Source organism: Loxodonta africana, chromosome 12 (assembly GCF_030014295.1).
Source record: "Loxodonta africana isolate mLoxAfr1 chromosome 12, mLoxAfr1.hap2, whole genome shotgun sequence".
NCBI classification, from domain to species: Eukaryota; Metazoa; Chordata; class Mammalia; order Proboscidea; family Elephantidae; genus Loxodonta; species Loxodonta africana.
In genome coordinates, this window is record NC_087353.1 from 72,467,673 (window position 1) to 72,484,012 (window position 16,340).

A 16,340-nucleotide genomic window follows, 5' to 3' on the forward strand; every position below is an offset into this window, starting at 1 on the left:
AGTGAGGAGATTTACAATTGTCAAGGGTCATATGAAGAAAAGGTTTCAGGAGTCAGGGATGCTGTACCTCCTGCATAGGAAAATGGGATGGGAAGCAAAGCTTAAAGACCACAGTAAGCGCCTCAGAGGCAGAGCTGGGCCGTGTCTCAGTGCCTGGCACACACCAGTGCTTGCTAATAATGAGCCAAGAGAAACCACGGGAAGGGGCAAGGGGGGCTCATGGCGGGCATTTATGATGGGCATTTCATGCTTTTTTTTTTTTTTTGAGAACCACCCCCAAGTCGCCTCTCCACCTAGAGAGACCAGACCAGGCTGGGGCCGGGCGGCTGCTTTACCTGAGCTTGCTCTTGAGGGCGTTCACCTCCCGGCCCATGGCCTCGTTGCTCTCCGTGGCCTCATCCAGCTCCCGCTGTAGCTTCCTGCGGTTGGCGTTGATACGCTGGGACTCTTCCTCCGCCTCCTCCAGCTGCCTCTTGAGTTGCTTGACCCTCAGGTTTCCCTTCTCCGCCTGTCAGAGTGAGCACGGGGTCAGCAGGGCCTGGGGGCCTGAGGGTGCTGGGAAGGCCTGCACGGGGCAGGGGTACCTGTTCCTTGTACTGCTCCGCCATCTTGCGCTCGTCCTCCACCTGCAGCAGGACCTCCTTCAGCTTCTTGTCCTTCTGCTTCAGTGACTTGGCAGCTGCCTGCTTGTCTCTGCACACACGGAGAGACAGGGAGAGACAGGGAAACCGTCTCCAATGGGATGTTCCCTGTATAACTGGTGTGTAAACCTGATACAGCATCTTGCCTACCCTGAGCACACTTTCTGAGCCCCGGATCAGGACATATCCCAAGAATGGGTCAGACAAAGGAGTGAAATACCACTTCATGCTACAACGTGGATGAACCTCAGAAACACGCTGAGTAAAACAAGCCAGCCATGAAATCAAATGTAGATGGACAGAAAGTGGATTAGTGGTTGCTGAGGGGGGAGGGGTGACATAAAGGGGGTAGGGTTTCTTCTAGGGGTGAAGAAAATGTTCTAGAATCAACTGTGGTGATGGTTGCACGTATCCGAGGACTCTAAAATCCACCGAATTTGTACACTGACTTTAGGCCTCAGTCGATGGGTAATTAAGCTGAGAAGCCTGCCCATCTCTGTGTGCTGAGTGGGTTGAAGACTTGGGCTTTTCATACATCTGTTAACATGATGTCCCCACAAGCACAGGTAGGAAAAGCATGTGTGTGCCTTGGAGAGCTAGCTTGTGCCTGTGGGGATAGCCATGCTACCAAAAGTAGCTCGCGTGTAAAGCGCTCTCTGTAGGCCGGGAACAACCCTTCGCCATGTCCCCATTCAATTCTCATATCATTCCTGCAGCATGGGGACTGCTGGGCTTATTTTCCGCAAGGCAGAGCTGATGCCAGAGGCTCCCCAACATCCTGCCAGTCACCAGGAGGATAGAGACACTGGGCCCACCGTACCTGGCCTCCTGCTCGACCTGCTCCTCCAGCTGTGCGATCTTGGCCTCCAGTGCTGCGATGGTGGACTTGAACTTGGACTTGACTGCCCCCTCCATCTCCTGGAGCTTGCTCCGGAGCTCCTTGTTCTGCCGCTCGAGCTGCTGCCGTGCACTCTCGTTCTTCTGGGCTGTGCTGCGCTCTGTAGCCAGCTCGTTGTTGAGCTGCTCGGCCTGGGGACAAGGGTGAAGACCACACGGTGGGTGCAAGGAAGCCCAGGCAGCATCCCTGAGATGGCAAGCCTGCTGCCTCCAGCCTCCTGCGGTCTCTGCGTCTGTGCGCCTTCCCCTCCCTTTTCTTCCACTAGCCAACTCCAGGTCAGGAGGTTCTCTCTTCCAGGAAGCTCAGTGATGCCCCTCCTCCCCCTCTCCTCTTGGCATCTGGTCCCTTGTCTGTTCTCTGCCCTGGATTGGGGTGGGTCACATGATGTGTCCTTAGTGACCGTCATCTGGAATGTCACTGAATGCCCTCCAGCAGAAGGCCCTGACGTAAAGGAGGGAGCCAGATGTACACTCATGACCACATGAGATACTGCAGTCAGGTGTTAGGTGTTCTGAAGACAGTGGGCAGAGCAGCTGAAGAGTGACACCAGCGGGGGAGAGGAAGGAGTGGGGATAAGGGTGTGAGCCCTGCCCTCACATCTCTCTGTTCCCCACTGCCCTGGGCCGCAGGGGGCCTTCAATGTACGTCATGCCCCCATGCTGGAACCCTGAGCCTGGCCCTGTGGCAGGGCTGGTCCAGGCGGTGTGCCTCACCTGCTGCGTGGCTTTCCGGAAACGGTCACTCATGGCCTCCATGTTGCCCTGCTCCTCCTCCAGCTCCTCCTCCAGCTGAGCGATGCGGGCCTCCAGGCGGCGCTTCTCATCTTGGAGTGTATTCCTAAGGGAGATGCAGCCACAACCAGGGCTCCAGCCTCATCCTGGCTTAGAAAACACCTGCTCTTTGCAGGAACAGTGCCTCGGGACTGCCCTCATCTTACAGCTGACGAAACCGAGGCACAGAGAGGACTAAGAGTCTTGTCCAGAGTCACACAGCTCACAACAGGGAGCAGGACTCGTACTGGTGTGAGGAGTGGCTCTTTCCCAGCCTCCTCATCACCACCCTGCTGCTTGTCCAGCATGAGTGAAACTGCCGCTCTCCCAGAGGAAGACTCACCACTGGGCATCAAGCCCTGCCACGAGGTCAGTGGAGTGTGCCATTGTTTTCAGCTTTAAGATGGGGATCCACAGGGCTCTGACCTCACCCTCTGGGTCTAGAACATCCCTCCTGCCCCGTTCAGGGCAGTGTGGCTCCTTACCTTCCTGACACGCTGCTGGCCAGCTCCTCTGCCAGCTCTTCCTTCTCCAGGTCTGCCTGTTTGCGAGCCCGCTCAGCCGCGGCAAGATCCTGGAGGGCCAGGAAGGAAATCTGCTGTCCCCTGGTGGGCAGGGGAGCCAAGCCCTACCCAAGAGCCCAGCCCGCTCCCATCACCAGGCCCCCCACAGTCTGCAGCCACCCTGGGAATGGCTTCTACATCTGAGCCCACAGCTACATCAGAGGAGAAAAGGATGGATCTTTGAGTGCTCTTACGATGGGTGCACCCATTTGGAATGCTGTATGAGGCAGAGATCTTGAACACACAAACCTGGGCATCAGAGTGGCTACCATGATACCCCCACTGAGGCTGTCCTATCCAGAAGGCATTACCTCCTGTAGCTGCATGAGGTCAGCTTCTAAGCTCTTGGCTTTCTTCTCATTCTCTTTGGCTGTGGCAAAGATCTCATCTCTGGATGCCCGGGCATCTTCCAGCTCTCTCTGAAAGTCCTTCATCTGCGCCTGCGTGAGTCAACAGGAAGGACAAGCTAAGACATCCTTACTCAACTTACCTTTCTAGGCCAACCCCTAGGGTTTTCCACAGTTAGCCCCAGAAGAGTTCCGGTTACACGGGTATTGCCTTCAGCATCAGGAGGGCAGGTGGCTGTTTGGGGGCACCATTCTGGGTGTACCATCAGTCCTGTTCAAGAAGCTGTGCCTCTGAGGGCAGGGGCCAAATGCCCAATAACAGGGCCCTAGCCCTGTTCAGCTGCTAACCAAGGCTCAAGTCTACCTAGAGGTGCCACAGAAGAAAGGCCTGGCAACCTGCTTCTGAAAACTCAGCCATTGAAAACCCCATAGAGCACAGTTCTACTTTGACACACATAGGATCACTGTGAGTCAGAATCAACTCAATGGCAACTGGGTTCCGCAGGGCAGGAGACAGCCCCTGAAAGCTAAACGGTGTTGGAGAAACACCAGCTGAACTAGCAGCAAAGACAGAGACAGGCCTGCTTTCTCCTCTTGCTACTCATGTACCTGGCCCCAGAGGAGCTGTAGCCTCCTTCCGCTCCACACCTGGAACCCAGGGCTTCACCCACCTGCAGTTTCCGAAGCTGCTTGATCGCTTCCTCCCTCCCCTTGATGGCTGAGTCAGCCTGCAGCTCCAGGTCTTTCAAGTCCCCTTCCAGCTTCTTCTTGGCTGCAGCCGCCAGTGCGCGTTGCTTTCGCTCATCTTCCAGTTCTGTCTCATACTCGTGAAGCTGAGCGAGGAAGAGAGCTGTTTGCAGCTGGGCTGCACCCTGGACTCCACTCCAGCCGACTCTCACGGAGCCCCCAGGTGCTCACCACTCCTGCCACCCCCCACCCCAAACTACCTGCCAGGTGGGTTTTCTCATCCCCAGGTTGCAGATGAGCGAAGAGTCTCCATGAAGCCGGGAGTGGTGGTGGCAGGAATGAAATAGGCCACCCCTTCCTTCCTCCCCATGACGTGGTTTACCTGCCTCTGGAGCTGCCTCCTCTTTTCTTCATTCTGCTCGTCCCGGGCTTGGAGATCTCTCTCAAACTGGCCCTTGAGGGCTTGCATGTTGACCTCGAGCCGCAGCTTGGCATCTTCTGTTGCCTGCAGCTCATCCTCCAACTCTTCCAGCTGGGTCTTCATCTCCTCCATCTGGGTCTCCAGGGCACGCTTGGACTTCTCCAGCTCATGGACCTGTAGGGAGAGCAGCAGTACCTTCTACATGAGGGCTGACTCCACTGAGACAGTCAAGTGAATCCCAGTGAGAGGTATCTCATTCAGGTCAGTGGTGGCTTTGCCTGCATGCAGGATGCCCGGCTATGAATCAAGACGGCCCCTGGGAGTGTAGACGAGAGCCTTCCCCTCGGAGCCTCGACTCAGCCTCATCCCAACTGCTGTTCCAAACCACTCCCCCACCTTTGCACCAGCCTGAAGAATTGCCTTCGACTCCTGATTATTGCTTAATATCAAAGAGGGTGGGTTAAAATACGGACGAGCAAAGACAATACAGAGCGACTTACATTCTTGCCCACATCATCCTTGGAGCTAACCAGATCTTCCATCTCAGCTTTGAGCATCTTGTTGGTCCTCTCGAGTTCCTCTTTAGCTTCCAAGGCCTCTTCAAGGGCCCGAGCCAGGGACAAGGCCTTGGTTTCCTTTTCTCTGGCTTCTGCTTCTGCTTTGTCCCTTTCATCCGCATATTTGGAAGAGATGTTTTTCTCCTCGGCTAACAACTACAAAACAAGACCCAGAGGTGAGCACTTGTGCTGGCTTCACTTAATGGGGAAGAGGCCTTGTGTGCTACTGAATTTATCCAGGTGCAAGTAATTTTAGCTGTCTTTGGAAGTTGTCTGTAATCATCTTGCTTTCTGACTCCTGCACCAGTCTTGCCCAACACCAGGATCAGCTCTGCAACCACTAAAGCTGGCCACATTGGTTAGGTCATGGTCAAAGGTCAAAGAGGTCAAAGTGATGTTTAATCCTGCCAGAGACCAATAAATTCTTTTGTTGTTTCATGGCCACAAGCAGCTTCCTATCAACTATATTAGGGAAATGATGAGTGTGTGGATGGAAGCACAGGGGTCTCCCAAGAGCACAGTCAACACAAAAACCCTATAGTCTATATGACAGGAAGTGACCTCGGGCCCTCGACCAGATAATGAAGCCGCAGGATAGAAGCAATGAAGACGAGCTGGCATGAGAAGGGATGGCTGATGGAAAAGGGAAGAATTGGGAGTGAGAAACCGGCACCGGCCGTCTGGAGAGCAGCAATGAGCCCCCACACCTCACCTCTGGCAGTTGGCCTCATGGTATAATCCAGAAACTCATTTTTAGAATAATATTGAGTCACTTATAAAATAAATCACATTTACTGAATATGGGTAAAATGAATTAAAAGTTGGTATTTAAGGGTTTGGATCATAGAGGGGCATGCATTTGTCAGAGCACTTAAGATTTGTGTGTTTTCACTATGTGTAAATTTTACCTCAAAAGAAGCAAAGTAATTAAAAAAAAAAACACTAGTTCACGATATGGAAGGCTGAAAAATTGAGGAGAAAGTGTAGAGATGTCAATTTGCTTTGAAATGCATGTCAAAGATGCAGTTGGTAGATGTGATCCATTCTTATGAATAGAATAACTATGTGAAAGCAGATATGGTAAAATGCTAATAGTTGAATCCAGGTGGTGGGTGTACGGGTGGGTAGTCACTGTAAAAGTCTTTCAACTTTGCAGGTTGCTTGAAATTTTTCATAATGAAATGTTGGGGGAAAGTTGGTATTTAAAGAGTATAAACTTTGAATTACTTGCAATGTTCAGTAAGCACTGAAATACTTGTTGAGTGAATAAAATAAATGAACCTCATTCCTTATAGGACTAGAATTGTGTTTGCAGATGGCCCTGGTGGGCGGTACTTAGAAAAGTCCACAGTTGTCAAGGGTCCTCGGATCTAGTAGCCCTAGTCTTTCATGGTCACACAAAGCAAAATGGCGCTTCCCATTGCCTCCAGCAAAGCAGAGGATGGGATCGAGGTGCACACACACCAGCCACACATAATACTAAACCAACCAAACAAACCCATTGGCAGTCGAGTCAATTTCAATTCACAGCACCCCTATAGCACAGAGTAGAACTGTCCCATAGCGTTTCCAAGGAGTGGCTGGTGGTTTGAACTGTTGACCTTTTGGTTAGCAGCCGTAGCTCTTAACCACTGCGTCACCTGGGCTCCACACCTGATACTAGGCCTACACAAACCTGATCCCCCAACCAGCGTTTGTGAACTAAGTAAAGGGCACTCCCACCCCTACCTGATCAAACTTCTTCTGCTTCTTTTCCAGGTTGGACACCAGTTGCCGCTGGTTGTCCAAATCAACGACCAGGTCATCCAGCTCCTGCTGAAGCCTGTTCTTGGTCTTTTCCAGTTTGTCATAGGCAGCTGCCTTCTCTTCATACTGCTCGGTAAGGCCTTCAATTTCCTTCTGGAGCCTCTTCTTGCCCTCTTCCATGACTTCCACGGTGCTGGCAAAGTCCTGCAGCTTCTTTTTTGAATCAGAGAGCTGAAATGGCAGTGTCCAGGGTGGGGTGAGAGGAAAGCCATGAGTGATCCCTGTCCCTGCCCCAAACCCTAAGAAGAGAAGACTACTTTCTTCTCATTGAAGAAACCCAACAGCAGGAGGAGCCACAGTAAGCAAAGCAAAATGGTGCCAGTCTTCTACTATAAAACATCAGAACTCACACAACCTACACTTGTGGACTCTAGGCCCAGAAAAGAGTTTGAGGGGACCATGTCAGAAGCAAGGACATGCAGCTGGCACCTGTATGTTCAGAGTTGATATGTGCCGTTCCAGGTTCTGCTTGGCCTCCATCTCCTCATCCAGCTGGTCCTGCAGGCTGTTCCTCTCATCCTCCAGTTGGCGGAGTTTGGTGGACACATTGAGCTTCTGCCGGGTTTCTTCTTGAAGGAGCTCCTATGAAAAGGACACATGGAGGTTCCAGGGACCCACTCCCAGGAAGGGTGTACCCCAGGTCCCCCTGGCTGTTGGCAGGATGCTCACCTGTGTATCCTGGAGCTGGGATCCAAGGGATGCCACGTCCTTGGCTAGTTTGATAGCCTTCCCCTCCGCCTCATTGAGCATGCTTGTGACACTCTCCACTTCGTTCTGAGGGCACCGAGAGAGTACAGTTAGTCGGAGCCTCTAGAGCAGAATCCCTGTCCTCATTAAGTATGAGGAGCCCTTTTACTCAAAACACATCACGCAGCTTCACGTGAGAAAACTTGTGCTACCCACTGATCAGGAAAATACCCATGAAGGTATGCAACTCTGATAACTCCATGGCCCCCAGGAGAGTCCATGGCCTACAAGTTAGGATCCCTGGCTCTAGACTTTCTGGCTCTAAGAACCTATTAGAACCCTAAAGTGTATTGACTAGGCCCTGATTCCCCTAAATGGATCCTGGATCCCTGACTACGTTGGCAAAGATGAAGCAGTGGGTGTGACAGTCCAGACACTGAGAGATGATCTGGACTGGCCCACTCCCCACCATAAAGCTGGAGAGGAGCATGCAGGAGGGCACCTAAACATCTGGGACCCTGACCCACTACCCCGCTTCCTCACCCCTAGTCTTTGCTCTTTTACTGATCTTTAATGGCTAAAAGCAAAGACACGAGAGGTAAAAAACCCCCTACTGTATTCTGCCTTACTCAGGCCCCCAGTATCTCAGAGCAGATCTTTTGGAGCTACCACTCACCATCCATCCTATTCCCGTTTACAATAAGGATATAAATAGCTTGGCTCTGGTCCTCTAGGACAATGCTTTTATTAGGCTAGCAAAGCCACTGCTCCCAGCGGTATATGGGACAATCAGGCTCATGCTCTACCCTCCCTAGGCTGAGAGCACACTAAAGATTTATCAAAAATTAACTGTATCCCGTGAATGGCAAGTCAGGCCAAATGTCTATTCAAAGCTAAATCATACCAAAGACAAACACACCATGTCATTCCTCAGTATAAAATCCATCAATAGCTTCCCATCACTCAGGGTACCAACATGCGTACAATAGGGCCTCAAAGGCCCTGCACCATCTGGCCACAACTGGCCTCTATAGTCCCATTTTGTACCACTTTGAATTTGGCACTCCAGTAGACTGGCCTTATTCGACCTCTTCTAATGTTCCCACCCACTACTGGGCCTTTGCATATGCCACTACATTTGCTTGGTGGACATCTATTACCCGTCAGATATACGTTCTCCTTAGGGAAGCTTCTCTGACAACTCCTGCGCCCAGGCTAGGACCTTGTGTTTATACTTAATTGCATTACATGCCTCACTTTTCCAGCATAATCTTATATTTGTGTGATTAGAATGTTCACCCCCCACCCCGAACTGGAGCTTAGCCAGGCCAAGGACAGTGTCTATTTTCTTCCTTGTTGTTGTATCTCAGGTTGAGCACAGTACTTAGCATACAGCAGGTCGCTTAATAGATACTTGTTGAAAGAACAAGTAAAGATTTTTAAAGATTAAATTGAGTAAGGTTACCCTCTAATCTCCTCGAAGAATGTAACTAGAGGAAACCCCCTTGCCTTGCAGCAAGAGAGACTTCAGGTGCTGGGAAGAGCCATGTCCCCACCGAGCTGGGTGCTGCACGGCCTCCTCACCTGCAGCTTGTGGACCTTGTCGTTGAGTTCTGCGCGAGCCCGCTCCCCATCACTGTACTTGGACTGCAGCTCCTGCAGCTGCACCTCCAGCTTCTTCTTCTTGTGCTCCACCTCCTGCTTTGCCTGGGTCAGGACCCTTAGCTCGCTGGTTAGGTCTGCGTTCTCCTTCTCCAGCGTCTGCTTGTTCTTGTCTAGGTTTGCCTTGGCCTGGCCAAACAAGCAGAGGGGAGGGAAGGCATTGCCGCTGTGGCCAGGAGAGAGTTTTAAGATAGCAACCTTTCCCCTCCTTCGGGGAGGTCCCTTTCCCCTCCTTCAGGGAGGTCCAGGGACCTAAGCTCATCACCAGGAACACAACAGGGTGGAGGACAGACTCACCAGTAAAACCTTTTGGGTTCTGTTTTCCTAAAAGCTTACAGCTTGCAAACCAGCATCCCACAGGCCACATCCAGCCTTCCTCATGTCCTGTTTGGCCCATTCAGTACTTCCCCCTGACCCCCATTTTTGAATTAGTTGCCAACATTTTAATAAAGAAATTTAACAAAAATCTGGAGTCCTGATTTATCTTTAAAAAAAATCTAATATTCTGTTTCATGACTGTGGGGGTGGTTACATAAGCGTGTACATTTGTCAAATGTCATTGAACTATACACTTAAAATTGGTGGATTTCACTGTATATACCTAAGTAATTCTGACATTAAAAAAACAAACTAAAGATCTGGAAACAAGTCTTGCCTTCCTGCAAGGCGCAGTCGGCCAGATCTAAGTAACAGTTGGTCCTGTAGATGGAGCGGTCTCCAGCTGTCCGTAGTCCCCACCACTCCCTGTTGTCCCTCACATTTATCATCACTGCTGTTTCTGGGATAGTTAAGAGAAAGCTATTTTATCTATGCAGTTTGAGTGGGCATGTGAGTTTCCCTGAGGGCGGAGAAGTGTTTTGGGAAAAAGCAGGAGAGAGGAGGGAACTTTCCCCAGGGCTGTGGGGAAGAGGAAAGAAGCAAGAAAGAAGTGTGTGGGTCCCAAGAACACAGGAAACTAAGCACTCAGCTTTCCCGCAAATTCCTCTGCCCCAAGCAGGACCAAGAGCTGTTGGACCTCAGAAAGGGACAAGGCACCTCTTGGGGTGCCAATGCAGGTGGATAAGCACGGGGCCTGGGCTCACCTAAGACCCCCAGAACTATGGCAAAGCTGCAGGTGTGTAAAAGGGGCCCAGGTAGGACTGACATGGTGATTTTCCCCCACCAACCTGACAGGGTTCCCAGCCAGAGCTGAAGTTGTCAGGTGAAAAACAGACTGTTCTCAGTGTACAGCCTCACCCTGTATTCATGCAGGCCAGGAAGGAACGCTGTCTGCCAGCGGCGTGAACAGCTGAGTCTCACCAGGGACGCCTGGCTGCCAGTCCAGGGCTTGGGTCCCAGCTTCTGCTTACCTCCATTGATCACCTGGCCTCAGAATGTCAGCTACCCTTTCTGGGACCCCACTCTCCCAACTGTAAAATTAAAAGGGACATGTATCCCTCACTACTGCCTTGAGGGTTATTTCAGAAGGTATGTTTAAAAAAAAAAAACAACTTGAATATTAAAAAAAAAAAGATGGGGGGAAACGTATATCATACATTATACATTAGTATAGAAGGGACCAGTTCCTGGAGGACATCGTGCTTGGTAGAGGGTCAGCAAAAAAGAGGAAGACCCTCAACAAGATCGACTGACACAGTGGCTATAACAATGAGCTCAAACACAGCAATGATTGTGAGGATGGCACAGGACCGGACAGCGTTTTGTTCTGTTGTATACAGGGTTGCTGAGTTAGAACCAACTTGATAGCACCTAGTAAGAACATAACTAGCAAAATCTTACTTGTCCAAAATATATAAAGAATTGACAAAATATAGAAGGTTAGTGTTCAGCTTCCACTTGACAATGGACATGAACAAGCATCCATTCATTCATTTGGCGGGCGGGGGGCGGGGATCAGTCTTGTTAGTGCCTTCCAAAATGTGGTGCCAACACAGCCTCCATCAGGATTGAGGGTGGGGCTTAAAAATCTACGTTTTTAACAAGTGCCACCCCCCCAAAAAAAAAAAAGCCGAACTCGTTGCCATCAAGTAGATTCCAACTCATAGCAACACTACAGGACAACCCCCTGTCCCAAAGGGTTTCCAAGGAGCAGCTGGTGGACTCGAAGTGCTGACCTTTTGTTAGCAGCTGAGCTCCTAACCACCGCGCCACCAGGGCCCCAACAAGTGCCACAGGGGAGATTAAGTTAGCTAATGTACCTAAAGCACTTGGAACAACACCTGGCGCATACTAAATTCTATGTGAGGTATTGTCATTATTTTAAGGAACAGTAAAGTTTGAGATTCCAATAAAACAGGCAATGAAAAAGCTCCCAGAAAACTGTTCAGCAAACCACCTCATAGGAGAACCTTTGGCTTGACTAGTGAGAGAAACAGAGATGCAGACTCCAGCAATATTTAGGCAAGGCTACACACATTTAACGTAACTGAATCAAAACACCACACTGGCAGCGACTTCCTACACACTAAGGAAGGAGCCTGGGTAGTTTCAAATCCACACAGCAGCTCTGCGGAAGAAAGGGCCTGGCGAACTGCTTCCATAAAGATTACAGCCAAGAAAACCCTATGGGGCAGTTGTATTCTGTACCACATGGGGTCGAGATGCCAATTCAATGGCAGCTGTCAACAACAGCAACATACACTGAGGGTGGAATAAATTAGTTCAGACTTCCAGGGAAGCAATTCAGCAGGATGTTCGAAGCTTAAAAAACCCCATCTTTGGGAATGACGCACAGGAAATACTCCAACAGGGGAGAAAAGTACCTAAGACAAGGCTGTTCAGAGTAGTGCTGTGTATAACAGTTCCAAATCCCACACAAACTAATACAGCAACAAGAAAAATGCCCAGGACCCAGGGATTCCTCAACCATGGCAGAGAGCTGTTTGGCCACTAAAATAAAATCATGAGTTTTCCTTCAATCTGCCGAGAAGTTGAGATGGATAGAATGTTCTCAGTTTTAAAGTTATCCTGCAGAACCTGTCTATCTACGAGGGGCAGTATATTACAGACCCTGCTCTGTAGAGGGTAAGACACTCCTTGGGTTGGAATCATAGCTCTGCCACTTACTAGCCATGTGACCCTGGGTGAGTATCTTCACTTCTAGGCACTCGACCTCAGTTTCTTCCTGTGTAAAATGGGCTTACTAGCCCCCACCTCATAAGGTGGTTGTGAGGATTAACTGACATAACGGACTGTAAGTGATACTCCGCACTGCCTGTTAGGCGTCTTACCACAGACCCTTGTTGTCAGCTGCTGCGGAGTCAGTTCTGATTCACGGTGACCCCGCGTGTGCGGAGTAGAACTGCTTCACGGGGTTTTCAAGGCTGAGACCTTTCAGAAGCAGATCGCCAGGCCTGTCTCTCCAGGTACGTCTGGGTGCGTTCCAACCACCACTCCTTCAGCTAGTAGTGGAGCGCTTAACCGTTTGCGCCCCCCAGGGATTCAAGCCACAGACTCTGATCCGTAGTTATTGAAAGCTGTCTGTGGACTGCTTACCCTCTTGAACTGCTCGAGCTGTTCAGTGAGTTCCTCCACCACCTGTGTGTGTTTCTGCCTCATCTCCTGGACCTGGGCCTCGTGGGACCGAGTCTCCTCATCCAGGGCCTTCTTCAGCACAGTCACCTCCTGCTCCCTCTTGGCCCTTGACGGGGAAAGCACAAAGGATGTAATTGGGTGGAGACAGAGGTTTACTCAATGCCATGCAAAGGACAAGAGCTCTACCAGGACCCCAAGCTGAAATCCCCACCACTGCCCTCCCATGCTGTGTGACCTTGGGTGAGTCACTTAGCCTCTCTGGGCCTCAAATGTCCTCAGCCACAAAACAGGGACCATGCTACCTGCCCAGCATATCTCACAGGGCCATCAAACAAATACACAAAGTAACACTGTTGAAAGAACGGTGAACTGCAAAATATTCCTCAAATATTAACTACTATTTATAGGGTACTTACTATGTGTCACGGCACCCCTGGGTGGTCCAAATGATTAAGCACTCGGCTACTAACCAAAAGGTTGGCAGTTCGAATCCACCCAGGGGCTCCTTAGAAAAAAGGTGTGGTGATTTACTTCTGAAAAATTAGCCACTGAAAACCCCATGGAACACGGTTCTACTCTAAAACATTGGGTTGCCATGAGTAGGAATAGACTCGATGACAACTGGTTTCTTTCTTTCTTTTTTTTTGCTATACCATGCACCAGGCCCTGAACTAAGTTCTTTATTCATCATCTCCTATAATCTTCACAGCAACCTAAAAAAAAAAAAACCCGCTGCCGTCAATTCCAACTCGTAGTGACCTTAAGGACAGAGTAGAAGTGCTCCATAGGGTTTCCAAGGAGCGCCTGGTGGATTCAAACTGCTGACCTGTTGGTTAGCAGCCATAGCCCTTGACCACTATGCCCAGGGTTTCCTCACAGCAACCTAAGAAGCAGGTATATTATTATTCCAATTTTACGGATGAGGAAACTAAGGCTAAGAGATGGCAAGTAGCTTGCCCATGGTGTTCAAGCCAGAAATTGAACACAAAAAGTCTGACTCCAAGCCTATGCCTTTACCCACTGCACTGGGCTTTTCTGTATCACTGGCCAGATGGGAAGGGACTGGCATATTGTGCTGGCCTCCAGACACAGGGAAGCAAGGTAGCACAAAACCCAAAGTGTAGGAGATGAATCTTAGGGTGTACAATGTTAGCACACACCTTACACAAGAGATGTGCTCAAAATACATTCATATACTGTTAAAACCTTTGAAAGCCAGCAGAACCCGTGTAAGGCGGAAACCTGTCAGAGAAGGAAACCTCAAATATATTCCACTAAACAAGCGATAGAAAAGTGGTATGATCGCACCCTATCAAAAGGCCGAAAACTTGCGAGACCCGGAAAAACAAGGAAGTCTGGCGAGTTCCAGTTCTCACAGGTTTCACTGAATTTGTTGAATGAATAAATGACCTAGATTCGCTAGAGTCAGTGTTTCTTATCTGCCAGGTGATCTGTTTTGCTATTGTTGCTGTTTTATTTGCCTGCAGTGAATCTTAAATCCCAGACCAATCTGATAAATATTATTTTAAAAATTAAACACATATGTACATATACATGTATACGTATGTATTTGGATGACCATTTTTTTAGAAATTAAACACAAAAACTTAGATACATTTGAAAAAAAAAAACTGCGCCGAGTTGACTCTGACTCATGGCAACCCCATGTATGTCAGAGTAGAGCTGGGCTCTGTGGGGTTTTCAATGGCTGATTTCTCAGAAGCAGATTGCCAAGCCTTTTTTCTAGGTGCCTCTGGGTGGACTAAAACCACCAGCCTTTCCAGCAGCCAAGCAAGTTAACCATTTGTACCACCCATATGAATGGATGGATGATACAAAAAGACAGGAAGGAAATACTCAAAACTGTTAACTGTGGTGGGACCGAGAGTGATTTTTGTTGGTGTCTTTGAGCATGTACTGTTATGATGATACCAAAAAAAAAAAAAGATCTAAAGTAACAGTCCTCATATTTTTGGAGCAAAATGAAATCAGGGAGGTATCTTGGGGTTTGCTCTGGGGTCACTCCCTCTCATACCATGGGCCCATCAGCACAAGGGGCCTCAGAGCCACTGCTGGGGGCTGCCCTCTCACCTAAGCTCCTGTTGGGTGGCGGTGCTGTCCAGCGTGTCCTCCAGCTCCGTCTTCAGTGCCTCCAGCTCCTCCCCCAGGTCTCGCTTCTGCTTCTCAGCCTTGTTCCTCGCCGCCCTCTCGGAGTCCAGGTCCTCCTGAAGGTCAGAGATGTGGCCCTCCAGCTCCCGAATCTTCTTCAGGGCATTGTTCTTCTGAGCAATTTCATCTTCGAGCCTGCCAGCGACACGTCACCAGGATTACAACCCCGGGGCCCAGCCCCTTGCTGTCTCACAATGTGGCCAAAAATTGTTTTCTGGAACCAGCCACTCTTGTTGCACAGACATCAAAACACGTTCCACTGATGGCCCAAGACACAGAAGACCCCTTCTTGCTCTGTTGGGCTGCTTGGACATTTATGGGTAACATGAGTGCCAAGGTTTGACATAAAAACAGGCCACAAGTGGGGGTTATGTTGAAAGAATACGAAGTACCATGCCAGACTAACAAGGTGCCTGGTTCGCAAAAAAAAAAAAAAAAAAAAACACCATTTCCATTGAGTCAATTCTGACTCATGGCAACCCCACATGTTACAGAGAACTGCTCCATACAGTTTTCTTGGCTGTAATCTTTACGGAAGCAGACTGCCAGGCCTTTCTTCTGTGGTGCCTCTGGGTAGGTTTGAACCACTAACCTTTTGGGTTACTAGTTGAGGGCAAACTGTTTGTGTCCCCCAGGGACCTTTGCCTGGTTCACAGTAGGGGTTTAATAGATGCTTTCTGAACTTTGAACAATCACTTCTTCCATGTACTCAGTTGTTGAGAGCCTGCTTCATGCAAAGCACTGGACTGGGCTCCACGTGGGGGGATGATTAGACCAGGGCCCCAGCATAGTGGAGGTGGGCCTGGGAATCGAGGTGGGATGTAAGCAGAGTTGTTCTAGTGGCAGACAGCGCTCCCAGAGTTTCAGGGAGGAGAGTGCCCTCCTGGTGCTGCGGAGCTGGCATGTGGTTTTGACCATGATGGGTGCGTAGGGGACAGTATGAGGGAAGGCCAAGAGGGTAATTAGGTGGGGGGTGGGAGGAGGGTAACCACGGCGATTCACTGCACTTGTGAGTGGGCAGCAATAAGGGATACAGCTGAGTAGCCTGGTTAGGTCAGGGTTGGGGGGCTTTGAATACCAGGCCAAGGAACCCGCTCCCTGTGTATGGCAGGGAGCAGGGCTGGGGAGGCTCACAAGAGCTCTGACCTGGGGGAGGATCTCCAAGCCTGGACTAGGGACCACCTTGACCAGGGTGGCCATTGAGAAGTAGCAGGGACACACGGATATTCAATGACAGTCCCCAAGCATGGCCTCGCCCCGCTACCTGGCCAGGGCCGCCTGCAGCTCTTCCTCTTTCTTGGCCAGCTGCATCTTGAGCTCGGCGATCTGTGCCTGGAGGTCAGCAATCTGCTCATGCAAGTCGCTGGCCTCGCCGTCCAGCTTCCGCTTCAGCTTCTCTAGCTCCTGTCGGCTCTTCTCCTCTTTCTTCAGCCGCACTGCGAAAAGCCAGGGGCTTGTCAGGAGTGGAGGCCACCTGACAGATGCCTGGAGGGTGAGCCCTTCCGCTCAGGGGACATGCACACACTGCCCCCACCCAGTCAGCACCGCTACCCAGACCTTTAGCCTGTGGAAGGACGGTTAGTCCCCCCGAAAAGCTG

At 50.3% G+C, this 16,340-nt stretch overlaps 1 protein-coding gene across 2 annotated transcripts in view; it reads right to left on the minus strand.

Moving 5' to 3' along the window:
* Positions 1-16,340, minus strand: part of MYH11 (myosin heavy chain 11) — a 154,255-nt gene that overhangs the window by 8,635 nt on the left and 129,280 nt on the right. For both annotated transcript variants that reach the window (XM_064295629.1, XM_003421886.4), the window contains exons 25-40: positions 16,007-16,178; positions 14,665-14,877; positions 12,535-12,679; positions 8,962-9,168; positions 7,360-7,464; positions 7,120-7,272; positions 6,613-6,861; positions 4,828-5,040; positions 4,289-4,501; positions 3,891-4,052; positions 3,184-3,312; positions 2,795-2,883; positions 2,253-2,376; positions 1,462-1,670; positions 585-693; positions 336-508 (exon numbers count right to left, since the gene is read on the minus strand). In XM_064295629.1, the coding sequence (XP_064151699.1) occupies positions 336-508; positions 585-693; positions 1,462-1,670; positions 2,253-2,376; positions 2,795-2,883; positions 3,184-3,312; positions 3,891-4,052; positions 4,289-4,501; positions 4,828-5,040; positions 6,613-6,861; positions 7,120-7,272; positions 7,360-7,464; positions 8,962-9,168; positions 12,535-12,679; positions 14,665-14,877; positions 16,007-16,178 (2,665 nt within the window). The remainder of the gene's footprint in view (positions 1-335; positions 509-584; positions 694-1,461; positions 1,671-2,252; positions 2,377-2,794; positions 2,884-3,183; positions 3,313-3,890; positions 4,053-4,288; positions 4,502-4,827; positions 5,041-6,612; positions 6,862-7,119; positions 7,273-7,359; positions 7,465-8,961; positions 9,169-12,534; positions 12,680-14,664; positions 14,878-16,006; positions 16,179-16,340) is intronic.